Source organism: Tympanuchus pallidicinctus, unplaced genomic scaffold (assembly GCF_026119805.1).
Source record: "Tympanuchus pallidicinctus isolate F22 unplaced genomic scaffold, pur_lepc_1.0 scaffold15, whole genome shotgun sequence".
Taxonomy (NCBI): domain Eukaryota; kingdom Metazoa; phylum Chordata; class Aves; order Galliformes; family Phasianidae; genus Tympanuchus; species Tympanuchus pallidicinctus.
Window position 1 is genome coordinate 26,934,360 of NW_026294669.1, and position 24,753 is coordinate 26,959,112.

Consider the following 24,753-nt stretch of genomic DNA (forward strand, 5'->3'; position numbering starts at 1 on the left):
CCTTTATGTTTTTTTGTGTTTTTTTTAATGGCTATCCTGTCTTTAACTTTCTCCTCCCATTACAGTCTTTTAAGGAGCTATGAGAGCTTTATGTGTTTCAACTTAGGCCAACACTGCAATAGAAACTTTACAAATTTTGCCTTACATGATTTTAGACTTTGGTGAAGGAATGATACTTAACCTCTTCTTTCCCAATCTGTATAATTAGTGCCATAAGTTTCTAAATATCTGAAATTCTTATTTGATCTTTTCAGCTTTTATCCAGACTGCTACTGTCAACTGTTTTCCTCTGATTAGTGTTTCTAAAATACAGTCTTTCTTTTTTGTTCTCTTCCAGATGTCTGCTTATCTCCAGCTTAACTTCCTTTTCTCTGTGTCCCATGGTAGTTTATTCTTCCAGTCCTGGAAGAATGGCTTTCAGCTTGCACAATTAAAATTCTGCTTTCTTTTTCATCTCCATCACCACCTTAATTGCTAGCTGGTTCTTGTATGCTGTCTGTAATTTGTTTTCCTGATCTACAAAATTTGAGCTAGTTTTTTCCATCTCTGTCCTGTGCTGTCTCCCTTGTCAATGCCCTCTTCTAAATTCTGCCAGTTCCTCTTGTAATTTTCCTTCACTTTCTCCCCATGTGCCACAAGTCGTCACAGCTTATGACTCTGGCTTTCTTGCTTTTGTAGTCTGCTTCTTCTGGAACATAATTTTGTTGGAATAAGTATTGTAAATGCATAAAACCGTGTTGGTTTATGATCAAATAAAGTAGATTTTCTGATATTCCTGAACTTTTCTTTTTTTTTTTAACTAAGTATATGGTCTCCTGGTGTGAATATTCTTTCCTTGGTGGCTGTAAGACATGCTGTTTCTAACTGCAACCAGCTTGTGAAAGGCAGCCTAGCTACATGACTCAGGTTAGAAGGGTTAAGACTGGATTCTGCCAGGAGATGCTGTAATACAAACCAGTTCTGTAAAAACATTCAGTCTGAGGAACTGGTGAGTCTTTGAGACGTGTTTGAAATTAGAAATAGAGGAAGCATTATGCTTGCTGTGTAAATGCTGTGGCCTGATTGCGAGGTGTTCAGAAGTTGTTGGACCTGCATGTTCTTTATTTATACAGTAGAATGGTGAGTATCTTTTTGATCACTGTTTTGCTGCAATGGAAAATCTTTGATGTAAGCATTAAAATATTGGAAATCAACAAGAAATAGGTGATTTTGTAGCCATTTACACAAGCATTACAGCATTTAAAATCTGAGGAGACATAGGATCTAAATGTGCCTCTTAAATACCAGTGAATATTTTACTTCTCTGCCAGGAAATCTCAGTCTGATGAGGTCATTTGAGCATGGGATAAAGAGGTGGTTGAGGCTAGAGCTGAAACGCTTAGCAGAGTAGCACAGTGGGCTGGGGCCATGGCAGGGCTTTGACCCACAGGCAGTACCAGCTCTTGGTCCACTGTGATTCACCTTGTGGGGGCTGGCAGTACATGATGCGGGTCGCTTTGTGTAATTAGGGTTGGCTTTGTTGCTGCTTTTGTAATTAGTAGATTGATACTAAAAAACTTTGTTTCAGTAAGAATTGAGGACATCCTCGGTTATCTGGTCTTTTATTCCCATTATTCTCTTTCTGAGGAGATTCTATCTTATGTCCTCATGCCTCATATCACTGTCCACTTGTATATTCATGGGCCTGTGCAGTATGCTCTGGATTATGATTTATGTTGTGGTTCAACACATAAATTGTGGATTTGGAAGGGCTGCATTGTGCTGATGGGTTCCTCATCACATACCATTTGCTTTTCTAAGAAACCAGATCAGAATCAGGAGGAGATCTGATGTTAAACCACACTCATGTTCAAGAGTTTTCTCTTTTTTCTTTATTTCTTTCAGGCAGATTTTCCATCCTCTTACTGTGGCATCCAGGCAAAGTTTATTTCCTTCTGCTTCTCTTGGGGCAGCAGTATTTCCCGTTGGTCTCATTTCTTGATGTCTCCTGTAACAGCTTCCCTTAAATACATTTCCTTTCGCCTCAAGGGCCATTGTTTTTACTCTTCCAAAAGGGTTTGGGAAAAACATTATAGATGTATAGGAGGAACAAAGAACTTGCGGGAGCGTGGCACAAACAGCTGTACTGGTTTTGTTTTGCTTTGGTCAGAGTCAGGCATGTGTGTTAGGCTTTCTGCAAACAGCTGCTTTTATCAGGGGGTAAGACTTGTAAATGGTTCTGGATCTACGAAATACTGCATAGGAATTTAATATTGCTGAAATACTATTTTTTTTTCTTTTTACCATTTGTGTATGCTTCCTTGAATCTTGACCGTGCTGTACCTTTTACATCTCTCTTGAAATTTATTTATATTGGATAGAAAAGTATCTGTTGGGATTTTTCTCCAGAGGGGTTCATAATTTAAGCTGGTGTTAAATGCTACCTTATTTAGAATGCAGTTTGCATTAATTCCAGGCAGATGGGTGGCTCGCTGCAAAGCATTGGGCTTTTTTTTCTACGTAAGCTAATGTTTAAACATTCTCCTGTATTTCAGAAGAAATCCTTGAAGCAAGTTACTGGGGAGGAAAAAGGCAAAGCTGCTAGCAGAAGTGTTGGATTAGACCCTGCTCCTTCTCACCCCGTAGAAATTGGACAACCACCTGATGAGTTTCACCTGTCTCCTTCTAAACAATGCTGTGTCAAAGAGGCCTCCTCTCACTATGGGGGTTTCTCGGGCTTCGGTAGCAGCGACGGAGCATTAAGAGAGCTGGATGATGGACAGTTTGACCAGGAAGATGGAGTCACTCAGGTCACATGTATGTGATCAAGTAAGTAACTGCATCAGATGGACATGTACATAATCCACACAAATGTAAAACCGTGTACTTCTTTCATTGCATTGGTGTAAGCTTACAACTTTTCCCAGACTCATTTTGTGTTGGTGTCTGTTTCTTTGTTATGCTAATCCTACTGTAGTAATAATACTACTGCAAAATAATTCGGCTTCCTGTCTGTCTTCAGTAGAATAACTACCTAAATGGGTGCTCTGCTGCTTGTTGTTAATATTTTTAATAAATAGGAAAACAGAAGCTGCAAAAAAAGAAAAAGAAATGACAGTTTGTGTTCTGTAAGAGAGAAAGGAATATGGATGCTGAGCATTTTCCACAAGCTGGAGGACTGGTTATTGCCTGTTTTTTTTAATTACTGTTTTTTAAGACTTGTAAATATGAGTGGGGGAGGAAAGGGGGGAAGAATTATCTGCATTTTGTTGTGTTTTCACTTTACTTTTCACTTGCTCTGCCTGAACTCAAAAGCCTGGAGAAATGCAAGTCGTATGCTATAGAGGGTTGATTTAAGCTGTCTTCAGCCTGCTATGTACAGAAGATTGCTGAAGGCTGTAGGCAGACGTTGGTTCTTGTAATACAGTCTCACCTACGCAGGATTTGCTGAGGTCCCATGTTCCAAGCTATCTCAGTATATCACTTTGTATATGAAAATGGCATGATATATTCATGACTTAATATGAGTGGAAGTGCAGAACCTTGCCACTTAAGTCGGGTAACTTGCATTCTGTGAAGTAGTTTGAGGGGCTGTATATGAAACACTGACAGCGAGGTGCACAGTGATGCTGATGATATGCATTGGGGAAGAAGTAGACAGTATTACATGAGACTTTGATACAAAAACGCTGACAGATTATATATGCATTCTAAAAATTCCTTGCTAACTGAATATCACACTGGATAAACTACATCCAACTGCATCAGATACCGTAAATGCTGCTCAGGGGCAAGATGGAAGCTCCTGGGATTCCATCCTTACTGTAGGGATGAGCTCAGGCGGGCTCTTGTAAGGAGAGGCGAATTGGTTTGATGTTCAGCTTCCTTCAAAGCTGGTCTGCCACTACAGTTGGGAAAAAGTCAAAAGCCACAAGAAAAGAAATTCTAATTTATTTTCTTTCCTCAGATCAGTATTGGCATTTTTACATAGTATACCATAACTTAGTTACTGCCTGTGCTGTCTGTAAGAAGTTGAGACTAATGGAAATCTCAAGGCTTAATTTTTAAAAAACCTAAGAGCAAAGCTAAAGAAAGATGTTTAGTCCTGTTGCAAGTTATTTTTCTGGGGTGACGCTGACAGCTTTCTCACTTGTCTGAGATTTGTTGTGGGAGAGTTACTTCCCAATTTCACTGTAGAAAAGAGCAACTCTAACAACTGTTTGTGAGAGAGGTTTTCTTCTCCTTGTCCATAAATCCTGGAACTGGAGACAGCCCATGAATTACTCTTATTTTCCTGTTGCACACTGCTGACAAGTGCAGCTTCTTTCTCTCATTTGTGTTTCTTAGCAAAAATGGTGGCCGTTCAGCAAAGTAGCTCTGAATGTGACTGTTGTAAGAGCCAAATCCATGCTGCTGGAGTAGCAAGAGCGCTGTGCACAGCGTGGGGCTGCAGGAGGGCTGCGGAAGAACCTGGAGTAGCAGGCACAGTAAGAAATGCAGCCTTGTCGAGGTCCCTCCCTGCTTTCCCACTGGCATCTTGAGCTCTCAGATGTGGGGCACAAACCTCACATTCTTTCCATCTGGGACAACGTGCAGGGGATCTCCCTGCTGAAGGGGAGAGTGGTGGCTGTGTGTCCCCACCCAGCGCTGTCATCTAATGCAGCCCGCTGAGTTGTGGCCCTGGAAGAGCAGGCAGCTCCTCTATGGTGCTACACATGTGGAAAATCTGTCTCTGGCAGAATGCTAAATAATTTCAGCATATTAAAAATGGGACAGCTGTTGGTCTTCTGCAGCTTGGAATATGATGCTGTACTCCTGAAACTGTTTTTCAGAAGTTATCCAAAAAAGCCCACAATACTCTCGCATGTGTGCCATTAATTTTGACTGCTGGTGGTTCTCCATACAAGTCAAACTTGTAAAAAGCAGCAGAATTTGGTCCAAAAAACTGGCAACACACGTTTAAAAGCTTTCCATGTGTTTCAGAAAAAATTACCCCTTATAAAGGACTACCACAGTAGTTAACATTAATGAATCTTAAAACTAAATTGCAGCTATTCATGTTATAATATGTAAAGCACTAACTTAAATGCAGTCACTATTTCCAAAATGCATTTATTGGATAAAAAGAATCATTTAACTTTTAATTGAGGTCTCTTCTTCCCACCAGGTGGTGAGAATGCAGAAAAGTCCAACGAGTATCCAGATGCTTTTTCTAAAAAAGCTTCTCCCATATGATTGATGGGATATAAGCACAGGAGATTCCATTTTTTGCAACGAGAGCAGTCTGGATGTCCACCAGTCTATTCTGGAATATTCCCATTTTTAAGCAAGAGAAGCTTTTCTTAAACAGGCTACTAAACAGGAACGTGGCTCTGTTTCAGAGTTGTGAATGTACTTCAGTCCTCACTCTTGAGTCTCAATACGTTTTGATTGTGCTGCAAACTTCTGTAAATTTATTGATATGTAAATATGCTAAATTTCTTTCTCTGAACTGATTTAGCAATGGGTATTCAGTTAAGGACAGAATGGTTTATTTTTATTTGGTTTATAATGCCATTTGTCTCACAGGGCACAAAGTTGCCCTTTCTGCAGTAACGTTCATCTAGATTGTCTTCTAGTTTTCTGCTGTGTTTCACCTGACAGGGCTACATTTAGGTTCTGTACTGGATACAATTCTTCACCTGGAAAAAAAAGTTTCCTGCCAGATTGCAGGAGAGATAGGTGTAAAGGGAGTGGCATGGAGAGAGCAGCAAAAGATTAAGTTCCTCAGCACATTTTTTTTTAATACAAGAGCTAAAGGGAATAATGGAAATGGTAAGTAGTAAGGTTTGAAACAAGTATTCATTCAGCTGGCTGTGCAACTCCTGCTGCAGGATGTTGTACATAAAGCTACGTGAATCTAAAAGGTGACTGAAAAATTCCTGAAAGGAAAAAACACACTCAATTCTCTTTGAAAGTCGCTGAACCACAAACACGTGGTCTAATTAGTCCTTAGACTTACTGTTCTTCATCTCTGGGAGGGCTGGACTGAGTTGGCCTGTTGGAGAAGGGTAGCAGAGTGGTTTCCTGCTGCAAGACCTTTTAAAAACAGAGGAAAGGGTTTGCTTGGTCCGTATGAAGGCTGCATGTGAATGACCTGCCTTCATGCACTATCTGAAGAACACAGAATTAACCCACCTTGGGTTGGGTTGGGTTAGGGCACGAATGCTGAAATGTCTGAAAATGCTTCTAAAACAAAAGACAGCTTTCAGAACTTTTAATAACAAAGAGATTTTGCATCTCATTTGAAGAAGTGAAAAGGAGAGGGTACATTTTCTGTAGAGGGGATTCTAACTGAAGCTACGTGTTTCGTTATGCTCTTACACAAATTAGAGCACTGAGGTGTGCCATTCCTGATGTTGTACATTACCAGCACCTTTTTTTCTTTTAATTCAAAGTTTGTAAAGCAGAAGAGCTGTGGGGGACGGTAAGACTGTTGGTAAGTTTTCTTTAAATGCTCCTGTTATTAAAATTCTTTACATACACTTATGTACACTGCTCAGTCTTCATTTTACAAGAATGTCTTTTATGTATTTCATTATCTTAGGCCTTTTTATTGAATCAAAGCACGAATGCATTCTCCAACAAGAAAAAAAACCCACGAATTTGTTCTCCAGTGTGGCTTCAACTGTGTGTTTAGTAGAGCCCCTCACCTGTGTGTGGCAACACAAATGCCCTAGAGCTGTTACAAAACACGGAGATGGAAAGCCATTAATGCTCTTCCTAAAGCACTGCAAAAGACTGTTTGTAGTTCAAGTCTTAAACTGTTTGGATAGGAAATGCTTTTAAAAGTGTTTGCAAACCAGGAGAAATAGTCTGTTAAAAACAAAAGTGCTGTGCCCTGCTCATACTTTTCCCAACAATTTTTTTTTACATACCTCAATAAACTGCTGCTTAACTCCTGTTTCTGTTCTATAAAATGCAGTGCTTTTTGTGTAATGTTAAATTCCTTTTTATATATCTGAGAGGAAGCTTCTCACCATTAAAAGCACTTACCAAATCAGCTATTGCTGTCTTAATTATGTTTGTCTCACATTGGCATTAAATCCATTAGTTCAGTGTATACCTTCCTTCAGTTATTGTTGCTGGTTCTTGTTTGTAGAATTTTAATCACCTGTTAGAACCTAATTAGCTTTCTTTCTACTTAGGCTATTAATCTGGAAGCTTAAAAAAAGAAAAGTTGAGGTTGCTGTGAAGACAATTCCCTAAGGGTTAGATCGTGGATGAGAGGTGCTATTTCTGAGATTCAGATTTTTTCCAAGCCTGTTTTCTGTGTGAGAACTGAGAGGAAAGGTATGAATTAGTGATGAAAAATCTGCAGGAAAGCATAACTTCGGACAGCTTTGCTTACAGAAATGGGTCTGCTGCTGTGTTTTTATCTGTTTAAGCAGAAACTTGGACATCTAAAACTTCAGCAGTGCAGTCGCTGGGGCTGACCTGATCCAACACACATTAAGACAAGCACTGGAGAAAACCTGAGTGACAAAGAAGGTCTCTTGTGAAAGCCTCTGCTTGTGGTAGGCTGTTCCATCGGTGATGGGCTACGTGTAACATTGTGCTTATTTGGGTATTTGAAAGGTCCTTTCTAAATCTCATTGACTTTTAAACTGTAGAACCAGCATTTTCTGAACTGAGAGATGAATACGTTTGAAGTCCAGCTTCTAGATGCTTGTGAGTATTGTGTTTATCTACTTTGGGAAGAAGAAATACAAGTTCAGCACCCCTGGTAGCAAAGATGGGCGAGCACTGAACTTTGCCTTGGAAGCACCCGGTTGCCTGCGTTCTTGGACAACGTGAGAAATGAGGATCACTTACTAAAATGCAGCGGTATGGATAAAGTAACAGTTTAATTTTAACCGTTGGTTTGTTTACAACATATTTCAAAGACAGTCTTCCATTTCCCTACTACGGAGAGGGTAAATTAAACCTGTTAATGTACTTAGCTAGACAAACGGATGATTTCCTTAGGCGGAGTTAAGTTTTATGGTACCATTCAGGCACGTGTGTGTACACAGTACTCATGTAAACAGCAGCAAGGGAGAATACAAGCAGTGTTTCACTTAAGCCGTATATAAAATCAGCTAAAGAGAGCAAGTCAATTTACAGTGCAAATCTGAAGGAGAATCAACAGGATTAAAACTTCCAGAGTTTTGTTCTGAAGTGAGACCCTTAAAGCGTTAAGAGGATGAAAAGAGGTTCAAAACTTTAATGCAGTCCTGAGCACCACATTTTCTTCAATTGCATCGAGGAAATGGAATCAGTAACACAAGTTACATGTTTTGGCCTCTGTCAGTCACCAGGACAACATAAGCATGGGGAGTGACTGCACGGAAGAACCACACTGTGAAGGGTCCTGCAGCAAACCGTACCAAAACTAAATGCATTTCACCATCTCCAAAATACAGTTGTCTTCCTGCCTCTAATACAAACTTAAGATACCTATTTGGTCTATAAAGGCAAGTTAGAATTAACTGTATAGGCAGCTACGTTCACTCATACAACATCTCATGCAGTAGCCCTGCTGACGGTTAAATACAGCTATAAACGTGAGACAAAAGAGCTGCTGAAGAAAGCAGTTGCTGAAGTAGTTCATAAGCTTAATCTCTTTATTATCTTATAGTTAAAATTCCCTTTACATCCAGGTGGTACAGTTGCTTGAGGTGTGCTTGATTTGTGTAAAGAAAAATAGAATTTAAGGCATGTTTAGTGTATTATGGAGGAAATAAAAAGTACTGAATAGGTGAACTCCCTTCCAGGTAAGCATAACTTAGAAAACCAAGTACAGTTTACAGAAACTAGCTTAGTTAGCCCATTGTGACCTGCATAAAGAAATAACAGAGCCCCCAACAACTTCCAAGAGAAATGACTGGCTACCTCTTCAAACAAATAAGCAAAATTCATTTAACATAAGAACACCACTAGTGCTTTTATACCCTGCATTCATGCCCACGTAGCAGTATATCTGTCTGCTATATTCATCTCTAAAATATTTAGTTCTATCATTCTAGACAAAACACAGTTAAGCAGCACTCATGGAAATTGTCAGTTATTGCAAAGCTGCAAACACAAATTGAAACAAACGTCTAAAAGGGAACAGAAGCATTAGCCCAAATCTTTCTGCCAATGTAACCCAGGTGAACAAAGAAAAATCAATGTATACTGGAAATATGATGAACTCTTAGAGTCAGGTTCAATTTTTCAAGTACTTGAGTGTTCTTTTCTGACAATACAAGTAAAGACTATGCTAGTGGGTTATGTGGCGTACTGAGAATATTTCTGTGAGGTATAATCTGTAAGCCATTGCCATAAACAGGTGTAAGCCATTGAGTTTGTGTTGGTTTTGCCACAGTTACTCTTAAAGAAGTTGTGGAGTGGAGAACAGCAGAAGCCTGCTTTAGCAGGACAGAAACGTGCTGCACAAAGGCCTCCACTGGTTACAGAAGAAAAGAACAGGCTGAAAAAGAAAGTTAGACACATATCAATAATACATCTGTTAAATATCATAGTAAAATTATCCTTTTGGTTTTACTAATACTATAAATGCTCTTAGTGTTTGGATAGAAACATACAGGAATATGCACAACCAGAAGTAAATCTTCAAAGCCATCTTAAAAAAATAAAAGCTAAATTAGGAATAAGCTACATTGCAAAGAGCTTCCTGCACAATTCTATATTTAAGGTGAAAATCTTTGAACTAACCTAGCGACTGTATTACAAAATGGCTTGCTGTGTAATCTTAATCTTGCTTTTTCCCCACCCAATCTGTCCTCTTCAGGATTGTGATTCAATGATTGTTTAGCAGCAATTTTAGAGAACTGTAAATTCTTTTATTAACAGGCATTATAAACAGATACCACTACTTTTATTTAAAAACCATGAGTGCCACGTTGATGAATATACAGCTCATGAATAACTTAAGGTATTTCCCATATTAAAAGGCAATGCACACAGCATACAAAAAGTATACTAAACAAAGCTATAAGGATACATGATTGAAGTGTCTAAAATGATATATACAGTACGTAATTCTTTTGTCTGTATTCAGTACAGGCTTCAGTACAGTCATCCCCATCATGCCTCACTCTCCCCTGACACTGAATTTTGCACTTCTTCTTCCAAAATTGGTACAATCAGGTTATCCTTGGACATCAGATTATACTTCATCACAAATTTAGTGAACCGGTGACACAAGAAAGTTTCATTCTGGAGATGAAAAAAGGGGAAAAAATACATACAGAGAAGGAATATTATAAACAATCGAGGAGAGTACAATTAAACTGCTTTTATGTAATGGATTTAGGAGTCTTAGAAACAAGTAGCAATGCTTAAATGATAGATTTATACTACTACTTTTAACACAGCCCCTTTACTACTCGACCATAAGCTTGAACCTTCAGTTGGGGTTTTGGTTCATTGCTCAAGTCATAGCTCAGTTTAACAGTACTTAAGGAAGAATGTATTAAAATATCACCACAATTCTGCTCTGCTCTCCAGAAAAGGATTTTAAGGTATTAAACTCCTGCTACATACACCATCCCCACCAAAAGGGAACACAGCCATTCCACAGCTGTGCCAGCAACTTGAAGTGGTTGGCAAACGTTTCCTTCTGCCTGCAGCTCTCTCCTCATCTATTAATTTCTATGTCCTGGTTAAAAAAAAACCCAAACCTGTGAAAGTGCCACTCGTTGGTCTGCTTTTATGCAGTTTTATAATTATAATCCTTTAACTGCCTGCATAACACATGCCATCAGGAAATAAATATTTCTATAAGCCTTTTGAATACATTTGGGAATCCTGAAAGTAAGATGATGAATTAGTATTTGCTTGAATAAAACCAAGGAAAGGGAAGGGCAATCAATTGGATATGTTAACTAATCAGATGACTTTTCATAATAAACACACATACTTCCCTGTGTGTAATTTAGCCCTGAGACTTAAAGCACAGCATGGAATTTCAGTTCTTATAGAAGCATTATCTACTGTAATGAATACTTCACATGATAAGTGTTAAAAGAAGGCAATACAATTATCCCAGCTGTAATTTCAGCAATAACTGAACTACTGAACTACTTACTTCATATTCATCAAATATCTGCCGATGATGAAAATAAGCATGTGAAAATATTCTGTAAATCCTTCGGCACACAGATCCTAATTTGGCTACAGAGGATTCCTTTATGCTAACCCTGTAAGCACCAGGAGAAAGGTTACAAAACAAATCTACTGCCATGACTAGTGAAATACATGTCAACGTGAATTTTGACTGTTAAACTATACTGTGAAGTTACATGCTAACTTAGAGTGAAGTTTTACAGATATGCCTGCAGTTGCTTCTTTCTGCATAAGTAATGAAAATGCTGATGCACCTGCACATATGGAAACAGGTACATTTTGCCTGCACTACAGAAAGATCTGGTGGAGGCTGGATTTCTGGTTTCTAGCAATGAAGTGCAAAGGAAAAAAGACTTCCAGCTCCACCTCCTTACCAACAGAGGATTCCCAGAGAAGAACCATTTTGACTTCTCTGGTGAGGTTTCCATGATCCAACATGGCATGCTGCCCAATGAATGCACTCAATCTGTCTTTTGCTGTTCCACACTGGATTGCTGCTGCTTTCTGGTGATTCTCAGTGCAGTATCATAGAATCACAAGGTTGGAAACGACCTATAAGATCATCTAGTCCAACTGTCTCCTAAGTACTGTATAGGTCCTCTGTCTAAGTCCTGTTACTTAGACTGGTATTCCAGTGGAAGCCCTGCAGCAATACCAATAAATATGAGGAAAACAAGCAGTTTCCACTTAAAAAGTGCCTCTGTCAGTTCCAGCTAATGGCAGACTGTTTCAGTAGGCAGGAGTTCTTTCTTAGCTTAAAAGAGGCAGTTACTGTACCAACAACGGCCCATTCTGTAGGATTTCTGATGCTCTCAGTAGTATTCCACCAAAATGGTGTTACACATTTCTATGTGGTCTTGAAATGTTTAGATGCCATTTACACCCCGCCACCTCTCTGCTCCCAAAATAAAACATTTTTACCTGCTGGGGAAATACTTGTTGCTATTCAGAAGACATGCAGCTCCATCAAGCGTGTGTCTGGTATAGTCTATAGCAGGACACTACAAAATACAGTGAGCACGTGCATGATGTTATCACATAACTTACTTAAAGAAAAACAATTATGTTTCCTGATGCTTTTAATATAATTAGCCATTTTTAGTCCCAGAAGTTTCTTACAGCTTCTCTGAAGGTCTGTCTTTATTTCCTTCTCAAGCAGGATGTTGCTTTTCTTTGTTTTACAACCGATGTCAATTATTTCAAGAGACAAGTTACTATGGAAATGTGATCGTGTGCATGAGTAGTGAATTTTATGCATCTCCCTGAGTAGTACCTTATAATGTAAACGCATACTGGAGGTACACTAAAAGGAAAAACATTCCTTATGTCACAGCTGACTTGTTTCTCACATTGTTGAGCTGCCAGACTATGCTTGTACATCCTATCCAAAAGGAGTTATAAATCAAAAACAAAAACACAGAACTGTCCTTAAGTGTAATTGCTGTTTTTAACCACCTTGTCAAAGAAAAACAAAAGCATAATTCTAGATAAATATATAATAAGCCAAGACCTGTCTCTGCAATCAAATATGTGCAGAAGAAAAGGACAAAAGCCAACGTGAACTGGGGCCAGGCAGAGAGAGATCAGCAGTGCCTCTGTCATTCCCTGACTTCCCAGCTGTAACTTTTGGTCAGCAGTCTCTCAGGGTTGCCTTGCTCACTCCCTGACCATGAGGCAGTAGCTATCAACATGGAAAACAACAGATGAATGATGCTTAGAGATAACGGGTATCACCTCCTCTTTTCTCTGACTGCAAACAACACCCAGGTAGAATGCTGTCCTTCTATCTCTGGTACTGCCATAGGAAGCAGTTCCCTCCTACCTTATCTAAACTCACTACCAAACAAGAAAGAAGGAAACCTCATACGATTGTTCTTAACCCAAAAAGGCTCTCAGCTCAACTAAGAAAACAACTGCAACAGTCTCCTCGTGAGCTATGAGGTGTAGAAGAAAGCCTTACATCAATAAGGTCAATTTTACACAACCCATCCATACCTCTTTGGGAGTTTTGTGAGCTGCACAAAGAAAAATCCATTGTTCAGTTGCTGTCATCTGAGTACATGTGTCTGGGTGACACTCGCTCTGTGAAGACAATTGCTCAGTTACAAAAACCAGTTTCAGTTACCCAAAAGCAAAAAAAAAAAATAATCAGATGGTCTTTTCAAATCACTTCCTTGTCCTGCCCACCACCAAAAAGAGTTATTTCCTACAAGTCCTTAAAACCCTAAAAAAACCTCTTACCTGAATCCACCGCTTAAGCATAGATGTACAAATTCAAAAGACAGTTCTACAGACTCTGCATCAAGTCCCAATACAACATAAAAATATTAAGGAAAGAATTACCTGAAGCTTGACAGCTAGTCCATTGAGCTCAAGGCAGAATTGTCTAAAAAGGAATTTGAACAAAGCAGCATCAAAATCAAGCCATTTGTTTTCACACTGGAGATACTAAATACAAACAAAATGATACATTCTGATCTTCTTAACAGATGTTAACATTTCTTGAAATGACTGTTGTGAAGTGGAAAAAACAGAACAAGAAAAACATTGTACTTTAAGAATACCATCATGTAATTTCAGCTGATGTGAGATTTGAAAAGTCAATATATACAACAGGCTACCAATTAACACACTATAAAAATACAACTTGAGAGAAACAGAATGCTTACCAGCATATCTTTTTTACTGATTACAACTATTATATTTGAATTTTTACCTGACAGCACAGGCTAAATTTCACAATTTTGTGGAGCTGTTTAAGATACCAACTTCGTTAGGGAAGAAATACTATTTCACAAATACAGATTTTTTTTAAAAGCAATTAAAGAACACTGAGAAAATTAAGGGCATAATTTGCAGATGTGCATCATTCCATCCCGCTGAGATACACATCCTCCAAACCAGTTAAGTACCTAAAGTACCACCACAGATGATTAACAGAGTGAGAGACTTGTAGAAATGCAGCTTCCAGTAGAATGTGCCTGGAAGTGCATTCCTTAACCTCTTAAGTTGAATATGACGAGTTAAAAACAGTGAAACTCCCTACCACTATCAGTGAACAAAACTCAGACTCAGGACATTATGCTGATGAAGATGAGTTCTTACCTTAGATGTTCATACTTCCATACACCTTCATCCTGGCCTTCGGGAGGTTCAAGGATCTTATCAATGTTGGAACAGTCTGCCCTTATGTTTTGCTGGATGTACTGAGGTGGAGGAAAGGAAACAAACACTAGATCTTGTTGTAATTACAGCAAAACGATGTATTTAGGACATTATTATGCCTTCAAGAGACTTACTTTCCCAGAGATAAAGTCATTTTCCTTTTATTTAGAAAATAACGGATAGGCTAAAAAGTTTAAAAAATAGCTTTTTGTTTGTTTGTTTGTTTTTCAAGCTGTAGTGGAAATGCTAAGTAAGTCACTGCCTAAAGCACTGATTCAGCATCTGGTGGGGCCAACCCAGGGCTACTCAGGTGCATGCAATGCAATGCCATGCACCTGAGTGATTGGAAGGGGTGGAGTCAGGATCCACACCTTCCCAGATGTCATTTAAAGGTTGGCAGTGGAGGTAAGAGCATCTTGCTGGAGATCCCTGTGAACCTGAGGCCTTACAAAGGTTAGCAGATTTTCTTTCTTTGTGTGTCCATGGGTGCAGTGTTTGGTCTTGTTCTCATTTGCTGCAGCCTAGGGTTGTGCTACCCTGCTATTACTGCTGTACTTTCTATCACATTCCAGCATTACACAACCGTACTTTTTTTTTTTATATCTGGTTTGTTTAAATCATGTTTGAGAATTACAGCTATTTCTCCACATCCCGTTAGTAATTCATTTTTTCAAGCTGATGAAGTTGATTCTTTTGTGGAACTACTGTAAGCAGAAAAGGAATGTGCTATGACCTCTTTATTTTTCTTTTGTTTGGTTGTTTGTTTTTAAACAAAAAAAGAAAAGAACTCAAGAAATTGAGTTTACAAACAGAGTTTTAGATAAGTAAGAGTACCTGCTGAACAGCTAATGTACTATCCATCTCCTCAAAGGACTCATCGGGCCAATTGTAGAAATCCTGTTTAAAAAAGAAAAATAAATTTCAACTAACAACAAAAAGAAGGGAGGAGGAAGAAAGGCCCAGTACACTCAAACATGAGGGAATGTAGATGCAGGCTCAGTTCATACAATTCCAGGAAGCTACTACTTAATAAAAGCAGCACACAAACTTGGTATGAATATGGTGAAGCATATTCACATTATTCATATTAGGCTCCTAATGTGTTGCTATTAGAACCTCTCTGTTTGACTCGGTGTGTGGTAAACATTGCCTCTTCCACACATCTTGCTGCAGCCTTGGATATTTAAATCAAACGTTTGCATACAGTGCCAGCTTCACAAGTTAGACAGCGTAAGAATGGGAAAATAAGAGGTCTGTAGAGAGCAGCATTATGGTATTGGCACTAGGCTAAAATTCGCAGTGTATTCCAGTAATAACAGACCACTGAAAGCAGCTTCTGCGAGCTGATGCTGCACCACAGACCCAGCTCTGTGCTGTGTTTTTCTGGCTCAGTCAGTGTGCTGCAGCACACCTGGGGTAACAGCTCTAGCAGCCCACAGCATTCAGTGCTGCTAACATCAACAACCACCTGAAGTCTTGCATCAGGCCCAGCTGCATGTCAGCGCTCTGCAGCTGTTCTCACCTAGTGTGAATATGATAACTCTAGAGAAATGGGATTTCTAACTCAGCATTTTCTGCATCTCCCATTCAGTGCTGCTTCTCATGGGAGCCAGAAGCATTACATGTTGGCCTCCTGCTGCTGACCTTATGCTGCAGTGACTCAGAGAAGGCATCCTCCCTGTGCAGCTCAGCAGGCTGCTCTGCAACAGCTGAGGGACAGGAGTAGCAAGTGCTTGGATGGTGGGTTGTTGCATTTACACACTGCACAGCTATACCACAGCGTCATCTAGGATGAAATATGGTCATGCACAAGAGAAGCATCTCCAAAATTCTTCAGCCCACGTGAGTTTTGCTATTTCCTTGTTCCACAGACTGCAGTACTGTATTTTTCAGGATACCCAGAAGATGGCAGATGCTCCGCGTCCTCCGCAGGTTAAGCACGCACGGCGCTGCGCAGCGATGGAGCTCCGGACATCCTGCCGAAGGCTAACGGGGGAAGAGAGGCACCCTTCCGCAGCCCCGTGCCGCCACCGCTCTGCCGACGCGCCCTCCCGGCAACGGCGGAACGAAGACGACCCCCGCGAAAGCCCGACGGAGGCTCGTCTCGGGAGCGATCCGAAGAGGACCGCAGACGCCCGAGACGCGCCCCTTCCAGGCGGGCTCGGAAGCGGCGGCGAGGCGCGGTGAGTGAGCAGGAAGCGGCTGACGGCCGCGTTACGTAAGGGCCGCCCGGGCCTCTGCAGGGCCGCGGCTCAGGCCTGCCGGTGCCGCCAGCGCGGACGGGGAAGCGGCCGCCGCGCGGGGGAGGCGCGTGGCCGAGGAAGCCGCGCTTCGGCCCTGTGACGCTGGGTTACTCGGCGGCGGAGCCCGTTGGGCCCGGCCAGTTGCGGCACGGAGGTACTCGGGCCCCGGCCCGGCCGCGCCGAACAAAGCGGTCCCGCGGAGCGCGGCCCGGCCGGTATCGGCGCCCCGACGGCCGGCCCGGCATCGCGTCTTGGCGGCGGCGCCGCCCGCTCCCCGGATCCGGCCGCGTGGCGACGGCGCCTTACCTGGGCCTTGGTGCCCGGCCTGTTCCGCCTCAGCACTGCCGTCCCCTCCGCCATGACCATAGTGACAGCCGCGCCGGGACCCGGATGTGGCGGCGCCGGGCGGGGCGAGGGGCCGGGCGAGCGGCTGTTGGGCGGTGCGGCGCGGGAAGTCTCGCGAGAGGCGCTGAAGAAGAACCGTGGGCCGCGGGGCTGGCTGCGGGTGGTGGGGGTGCGGTGCGCTGGCGGGCAGAGCCGCTGCGCCCACAGCGGGGGTTGTAGATGAGGAGCTGGGCGACGCGCGAGCGATGGGGAGCGCGGAACGGTGCCGCTCCCCGCTTGGCTGCGGGCACCCCGACTTCATGAGACGGAGCGGGGGTTCTGTGCGCGGCACGATAACGCGGGCGCGTCTCGAGGGCCCGCTGCCGCTTGCTCTGGTTACTGTTTTACCGGTGAGCCGCGGGTCAGCGTGACTGGCCGAGTGCGAGCCTGGGCCCCGCAGCGCGAAACTGCTCCTCTCAGCACTTTCTCCGAGGTGAGGAGGTTAATAGCAGCAGTTACCGCTGTGCTGAGGGCTTGCCTGTCGTGCCGCGTTAGGTCTGCTGTGAGCCTGCGTTAATTTTTTATGACATTGATTTATAATTAGCCAGCCCCAAAGTAACAGAGGTGCTGTTTTAGTCCCTCATAAGATAGTCTTGTGTTTTTCGTTTTTTTTTTTTTTTTAAATGAATTTCAAGGTTCAGCTGGTATCTAAAGCACAGAACGGGGGGAGATGTGACGTTTTCAGTTGACCCTGACTTCTGTTTCATGGACATCTGGCTGAGAACAGCCACCTCTCCGTGAGAAATGCCCATCCTTCAGTTTGAAACTGGCTCAGTTGTGTGGAAAAAAGAATGTTTCTGAAGTGTTTCTTAAACAAGATATGTAAATCTGTGTATCTTTTTCTGTTGCTCCTTGATAATTACCCCCTTATTACTGGAAGCTGCTTTCTATTTTTCTTTTAGTGAATTTCCAGTGGTTCTTAAACAAAATCTGATCAACAGTAATTCTACATCCAGGTTTTTACCTGGTCTGCGTTGTTTGATGAGTGAAAAGGGGAATATTTGGCCAACGTCATCTTGTTGTCCCCTGTGCTGTTAGGGCCTGAACATTCCTCTCTAGATCTTCTCCTCAGTGGGCTGTGAAAGCTTCACCCTGTTTCTACTGTGGCAGGTAACAAGCATGATGAGAAAGGCCTTCTGAAAGCAGTACTGCTGCTGCCAGGGGAGCCCTTTCCAGAATGGAAAGAAAAGGAAAATGTAGATGGAGTCTGCCTTCATTCTTTATACTTCAGATAGCTGGAAAGAACTGGATCCTCACCAAATAACAAGTATGCCTGTATGTGACTTTTTGGTTTTTTTTGCACAAATTGGAGCTTTGATGTTTTAGGAATTGGTGGGACAAATAAGTCTAAATTCTTACAGAAGCACAAGAAAGCATTTGTCACTGATATTGACCTTCACTCTATAACCCATGGAATATAAAATATGGTATGTAGCCATGGACTTAAAAACAGTAATGGCAGATGGATTACCTTGGCAGTGCAGTAGGTTACGCTGCCCTCGCTGACAAGGACAGCTTTGTAGTGCAGGAATAAAATGTTCTGTCTATTGACCCATCCAATACACAAATGTGTCCTTCATTTGGTTAAGTTAAGGGATGTTTTTTTTTGTTTTTTTTTTTTTTTTCCTATCCATGTATCTTTTATTCCCATGAAACTTCTGAGATAATGTGACATTGGTTTTGAGTGTGCTGTATAAAGGGTAGATGTACCTGAGAAATATTTTATTTAATGACAGCAAGGTGCTGAAAATCTCCTGGGGCTGAAAGCATGAGTTGGAGTTTGAGTTGGGAGCAGTGATGTGTGTTATGCACTTAGCAACATGGCAGTGCTGGTTCAGTGCAGTCCTGCTGGGTACGGGCAGGGAAGTGGTGCAGGTAGCAAAGATGTACGTGCTGCCTCTGTTCCTCAGGGTTGCCTGCCTGCCAGGGTCTCAGGTTGCACCAGCATGGATTAGAGCAGCTCTTCACAAACAAGAACTGTGAACTTCATGAGTTAGGTTCCTACACAAATGATCTCTAAAAGACAGTATTTAAATGCTAGGCTTTTAAATAACATTTACCTGTTGGGTATTATTTCCTACTGCACCTTTTTTTCTCCTTAGGATGTCATCCAGTTTCTGTAAGTTAAATAAGCTGTGAATACGTTAAATGCCTGCCCCTTTCAGTATGTGACTACACCAGAATACCTGCCTTATCACACAAGATAAAGGCGTGCTTGCTGCAGGGGAAGATAACGTTTCTCACCGAGCTTTGTGTTCCGTTGTGCAATGAATTGTCTTTTAAGATAACCGCAGTGCGATAACCTCGGTTCTGCTATAATGTGTGCTGCTCCAACTGCCTCAGGGCAGGTTTCAGGTCAGCCTGTGGAGGCAAAGGATTTCTCTATTCTCTTTGTTAGTGCCCACTCCTGCTTACTGGGAATTGTCTACCACTATCTCGACAGAGCAGCTTTTGTGTGGTTTGCCTACAGCTCTGAAGTAGGTGCTCACCAGCTACAAGGAATACAAGGCATTACAGCCAACTTCTAATGGAATTGCTGGGTGATAATTAATGTTGTGTAAAAAGTAGCAACAGATCACACCCAGCAGAAAATAAGTTGTTTTAGGGCATGTGGAAGCAGAAGTTCCTCACTATAGCTACTGAAAGTGATAAATGTTCTTTATTACAATCCGTTGCAGTTATCTGCAGGCTTACAGTTTATCGAGCAATGTTGCTTTTGTAACAGCTTTACTTCAATAAGAACTACTATTTAGCTAGTATTGATTTTGGTAGCAATGAGTGCTTTATGGGTTTATTTCACATAAGCCTATATTAAAGCCTTTTAAGACAGTCCCTCCTCTCAGACTACACTCAGTCAACATCCAACTGTGAAGGCATACCTAGGAACAGTATAAAGTGCAGATCTGTGCAGTCATGTGCAGATAACCTTGAATGCATTCCCAAGGCAAAAGAGGGCAGTTAGAAATATACTAATGTGATTGCTTCAGCACGAGTTGAGTAAATATCTTACTGTTTAAGAATGCTACATTCAAGATAAATGCAGTATAATTTGTGAAACACAGTATCAGCTCTCTACTCAGTTGTGGGAGAGGAAGAGATCTGGCAAGATGATGCAAAGTTGTTATCAATTACTACATTAAGATCAGCATCAGCTCCAATTCTGCCAACTAATTTCTGTGGAGAAGTTATTTGGTGGGCAAAAAAGAATCACTTAGGTAAGAAAAATCATTAGAATTCTTCCTAGTGGAGGCATCGCTAGCAGCAAGCTCTGTTCAGAGTGGGGCAGGATGGTTTGTGTGCATTCATCTTGTTCAGCATCTTGTTGTCTACCACTCACTCATGCTGGAAACAATGTCAGACGGATCTGTTACTTCAGGTAAAGTTTGAGATGAAACAAAGCTTTTGTCTCCTTTATCACCATCTCTCTGCAATAACCGCTTTTGTCTCCCACCACTAGACAAATGTATTTTCATTAAAGCATTAGTAAAACAAAACTATTTATTTCCAGAGATTACTTCAAGACATCACACAACTGATACTCAGTTTCACAGAGCAGTAGCAGAAACTGAGACAGAAGCAGCACAGTTTTAGAAGTTTATTGTAAAGGCCTTTACAATTTCAGTACAGGGATAAGGATATAAAAATGATGCTGTTTGGAATAATTAAGGCTGGATGGTGGCATTTCACTGTTCAGTGGAACTCAAGCAAGAGCAACCAATTTCTGACTGTACATACTTTTATTTCTGTTCCATCATTACAGTGAGATCACAAGTTATTTCAGCAACTCAATGCCTGCTTATTATAAAATAAAGGACATTATTTACATGATGAAAGAAAGCATTTCAGAATTTTAGTGGAATGGATGACGGATACTGCAGCAACTTCAGTCCAGGTACTTTCCAAGAATGTCACCATCTCTAAACAAGTAGTAATCCTGCAAGCAGAAGAAATATTAGCATCGCAATTGATTTTTATCAGCTGTTTTGCAGATATTGTCTAGTTCTGAAGGCTACCACGCATCATAAAGTACAAAACAAAAGTGAGCTAAGCACAGCTTGTTCTACCTCTTGGACTTGTAGAGATTCTTCTTTTCCAGGAGACACAACTTGGGAATGCTACCACGTTACTCGTTTTAGCAGCAGGAAGCATAAGTACTACAAGAGGACAATTCTGTAGGCTTTCCCCATCAAAAGTAAGGATGGCCCAGTAATTTCAAAGCCCCGTAGGCTTCCCTCTACTGCTTGCTTGGCAGATAAAGGCACTTTGTCCATCCAGCAAAGGTCAAGCCAAGATGTCACTTTGGTTACTTTTTTTTAATTAAGGGTGGAATTAACAAGTACTGCAGGGACAAAAAATGTGGCTTGATTTAGCTGTTCCCACTTGAATACTAGCAACTGCATTTATTAAATGCTGCTAATCCCTCTAATATTTACTACTGACTGCATGACACTGGGAACCAGTTTAATTTACGTTCACAAAATGGGAAAACATACCTTATCTTCTAGTACAATCTTGGTACCACCGTATTCTGGTAGCAAAACCTTTTCACCAACTTTTACACTCACTGGATGAATCTCACCATCCTGAAAAAAAAAAATCCTTTACTTTACAGAAGTTAAATGGAAAGGTATTATGAGAATTGCTCCATAGCATAATGATTTCAATATTCTATAAGCATTACTAATTTCTTTAAGTACCAGTTAGTATTACTTGCCCATTTCTGCTACTTTGAATAATTTCTGTATTACTGACAATTCTGTATCAGTTGTCCTGGACAGAGCAAAGTTCAATTACAATTCTATACCATAAATTCAATATCACAGCATTAGTCAAATAATAGTGCCGTTTTGCAACGTAATGCTTTGAAAAGCAGGCACAGAGAAAAACAGCCATGATATTATGGAGAGACTCACAGGCAAAGTCTGAGTCAACACGCTCAAGTTAAATTTTAACCTGCTTCCTACCGTTGGAACTAACTGATCACTATTTAGATGGGGGAAAAATCTTCCAATGGTGAAGCCACGGGCATTTTAAGAAGGTGAAATGAAATTTAAATATCTTTTTCAGGATCCTGTGAGTATTTAGCAATCAAAGATTAAGAAAGCTCAATTAACATTTATTTCTACCAATTCCTGATTTTTTTGTAGTACAGTAAGCCCTATCCCAGTCAATACTTTTTGAACAAGACAGTGAATGCCATGCTCAGAACAACAAAGAAAACCACGTAACTATCGTTTCAGGATGTTTCAAAAAGCAAGTATTTTCCATTTTACAAATGTTCAAAGGAAGATGAATTCAAGGCCAGAGCCAGGCAGGGGAACTGAAGATTTCTACCTCCTCTTTGGATCTGCGCTTCCAACTTCAATTGCCCTCTCTCAATTTTTGTGCTGTATCATTAAACTTACACTGCAGCCATCCCTTTCCTACTACCATTTTCCAGCTGCCAAAGCTGATGCTTCAGGATGCTTACCTTCCCCCTGGCTCCCGATCCAACTGCTACTACTGTTGCTTGCAGCACCTTCCCTTGAGCTTTTTCTGGAATCATGATGCCTCCTTTGGTTACAGTCTCTGCTGCACATCGTTCAACCAGAACACGATCAAACAGGGGAAGGAATTTCCTAAATGCTTTTCCTGCCTGCAAAGAAGCACAGTGTTGGGGGAAAAATAGTTGAATGAAAGTGCAACTAAAAAAAGAAAGCCCACAGCTCAGCCGTTTTGAGAGAACAAGAGTTTAGGAGCACAGCCAGGCAGTTCTCTTCCGTAGAAGCAAAGCACACCTTTGATTGCATCAGAAATCGGTGGAGACAAAAGCAAGGCTGTGCTACAACTGCTCCAAGCTCCTCAGAAGCAGCTCGCTCCTAAGCAGCCTTCACGGGCTCCTAGTGGGCAATGTGTGCCCTTGAGGCACAGCTAAGGAACGTGCCACCAGCAGGTGGAGCAGGAGCCCCACGCGGCTGCAAGTTTCTGCAGGCGTTTAATCCTAAACCGTTACTTCATACTGCTTATTAAGAACAGCCTGTTGATGATAGAAAGTGTGCTTTTACACTCACAGACTGACTTAATCAGGATTGAGGACAGCTGCGTTTTTATTCATTGTAGCAGAATATTTTATAGTAACGAAGTGTCAGTCTAGGCCTGTATCTCATGTCAGTCTTTTCCAGGCAATTTCAAGACATTGCATTTCACATGACGCAACACGGCTCCTGAAGTTTGAAGTCCCAATGGAAACTGCTGTTACTTGGAGTGATTTATACCCACATGCTTACCCTTAGCCACAAACATTGAGGACTAAGCCCACAGAAGCAAGGAAGTAAGCACATTTCTACCTTGAGTGCTTTTCCTTCATGCAGATAAGTCAGTCACTATCTACCTCTACTCACTGATTTTTTTTTATTTTTTTACATTTAAAAGCAACTCCTTACCCCCTTACTGGCAGCATTTGTGAAGCAGCACTCCAGCTCCCACACAGGAGATGAAGGGCAAGCACACAGCCCCACCAAGCAGGGGCAGAAGAAGGAATCTGCTCCGGTTTAGGAGGAAAGATATGGAGCCTTGCCAAGTCACATGGAGATAGTGTGGTGCAGGGCAGGTACCCTGGGCTCACAGAAACAGCTAGATCAGCCTGGCATCTGTGCACCCCTCACTGACAGACACCAGCACACAAGATTTAAAACTGGGGGAAAACCAAATGGTAGGCAATGTGCGAGCACAAAACTAGCGTGTGAAAGATGCATCCCTGGGAAAACTGTTACTGCTAGAATGATGAAAAAGACACGGAAACGACTGTGAACTATGATGATGTTCATTCGAAGAAAATACCAGAGCTGATGTCTTTTTCTTTTAGTTCCCTGAAACGGAATGTTCTGTTTAAGTGAAATCGGTAAGCAGGCTTCAGAACGCGGACACTTCATGCTTAAGCTCTGGGGAAAGCTTCAGCCTGGTCTGGTGGTTGGCAGCACTGCACGCAGCAAAGGGGCTGAAACTACATGATCGTTACGGTCCTTGTCACCGGGGCCATTCTACGATTGCTAATGAGATATCGGTGTGGGTACAAGGACAGCTCTGCCCTTAGGCAGTGCTCCTCCAGAGGAGGCCTGGATGGAAGCAGCTTACAGAGCCGAACGCGACACGAGGAGCTCTTCTTTCCCTCCCGCGCTCCACAGGCGCACAGCGCAGCCCGGACGGGAGCTGAGCGCTGCAGGCAGGGCACGGGATGGAGCCGAAACTCTCACAGGACCCAACGCAGCCCCCCCAAGGACTCGGTGACCTCGCAGCGCTCCAGGCCGCCCCAAGGCCCGCTCCCAGCTCCGGGCCGAGCTAACCGAGCGCCCGCGCGGTGCTAAGGCGGAACGCCGACGAGGAGGGCCGCCGCTCCATCCCCGCCCGCTCCAGCCGCCCCGCAGCCCGACGCAGCCCCACCGGCCGCTATCGCCCTCCGACAGCGCCGGGCAGCACCCGCGCAAAGCGGCACGCTACCGACGCACCCAACGACCCCCGATCGGGGCTTACTCGCCCTGCAGATAGGCGGGCTGCAGCGGCGGGCCCAACCCCTCGCAGGGATGCAGGGATATACGGATGCTGACACGCGGCCGAGCGCGGGCTGGGTTGTGACGGCGCGAGCCGGGGCGCGGCACTCACCATGGCGGCTGCTGCGCTCCCGCACCGAGTGACCGCGCCGCTGCTCGCACACGTGAGAAAGGTCACTTGGTGCGCATGCGCAACCACCGACCCGCGCGCCGCGCCCTGCCCCCGGGCGGCGCTCCGCCCCCAGCCGTGAGCCGCTCGGTCCCCGCCACTTATTTTTGGTCGCCGCGCCCGCGTCGCGGGTGCA

At 42.5% G+C, this 24,753-nt stretch overlaps 2 protein-coding genes across 7 annotated transcripts in view; one reads left to right on the forward strand and one right to left on the reverse strand.

The window, feature by feature from the left end:
• RFTN2 (raftlin family member 2) overlaps nucleotides 1–7,021 on the forward strand; it is a 29,711-nt gene extending 22,690 nt beyond the window's left edge. For 2 of the 3 annotated variants that reach the window (XM_052674470.1, XM_052674469.1), the window contains exons 10-11: nucleotides 2,535–2,808; nucleotides 5,147–7,021. In XM_052674470.1, the coding sequence (XP_052530430.1) occupies nucleotides 2,535–2,804 (270 nt within the window). In that variant the 3' untranslated portion in view covers nucleotides 2,805–2,808; nucleotides 5,147–7,021. The remainder of the gene's footprint in view (nucleotides 1–2,534; nucleotides 2,809–5,146) is intronic. The other variant, XM_052674471.1, reaches the window with a different exon arrangement.
• Nucleotides 7,022–7,846: 825 nt separating this feature from the next.
• On the reverse strand, nucleotides 7,847–24,699 carry LOC128076619 (MOB-like protein phocein). Of its 4 annotated transcripts, XM_052674477.1 has the most exons (9): nucleotides 22,700–22,879; nucleotides 22,393–22,557; nucleotides 15,130–15,192; nucleotides 14,236–14,336; nucleotides 13,474–13,516; nucleotides 13,126–13,212; nucleotides 12,052–12,131; nucleotides 11,093–11,204; nucleotides 7,847–10,221 (listed from the first exon to the last, which is right to left on the reverse strand). In XM_052674477.1, exons 1-9 carry the CDS (start codon nucleotides 22,709–22,711, stop codon nucleotides 10,090–10,092), a joined length of 795 nt encoding a protein of 264 aa, XP_052530437.1. In that variant the 5' UTR covers nucleotides 22,712–22,879; the 3' UTR covers nucleotides 7,847–10,089. The 4 variants fall into 4 exon arrangements, with proteins under 4 accessions (XP_052530437.1, XP_052530433.1, XP_052530436.1 ...); XM_052674473.1 differs by lacking the exons at nucleotides 22,393–22,557; nucleotides 22,700–22,879 and adding an exon at nucleotides 16,845–16,979; XM_052674476.1 differs by lacking the exons at nucleotides 7,847–10,221; nucleotides 11,093–11,204; nucleotides 12,052–12,131; ... (3 more) ...; nucleotides 15,130–15,192; nucleotides 22,700–22,879 and adding exons at nucleotides 20,504–20,856; nucleotides 21,416–21,505; nucleotides 24,561–24,699.
• Between the last annotated feature and the right edge of the window lie 54 nt (nucleotides 24,700–24,753).

Coding starts and splice junctions, on each gene's coding strand:
- LOC128076619 (XM_052674477.1), bottom strand. Junction 15,193..22,392: donor GATCGGGAGCCAGGGGGAAG/GTAAGCATCCTG, acceptor TTTTTTAAACAG/GATTTCTACAATTGGCCCGA. Junction 12,132..13,125: donor CTCACAAAACTCCCAAAGAG/GTATGGATGGGT, acceptor TGTATTTTGTAG/TGTCCTGCTATAGACTATAC.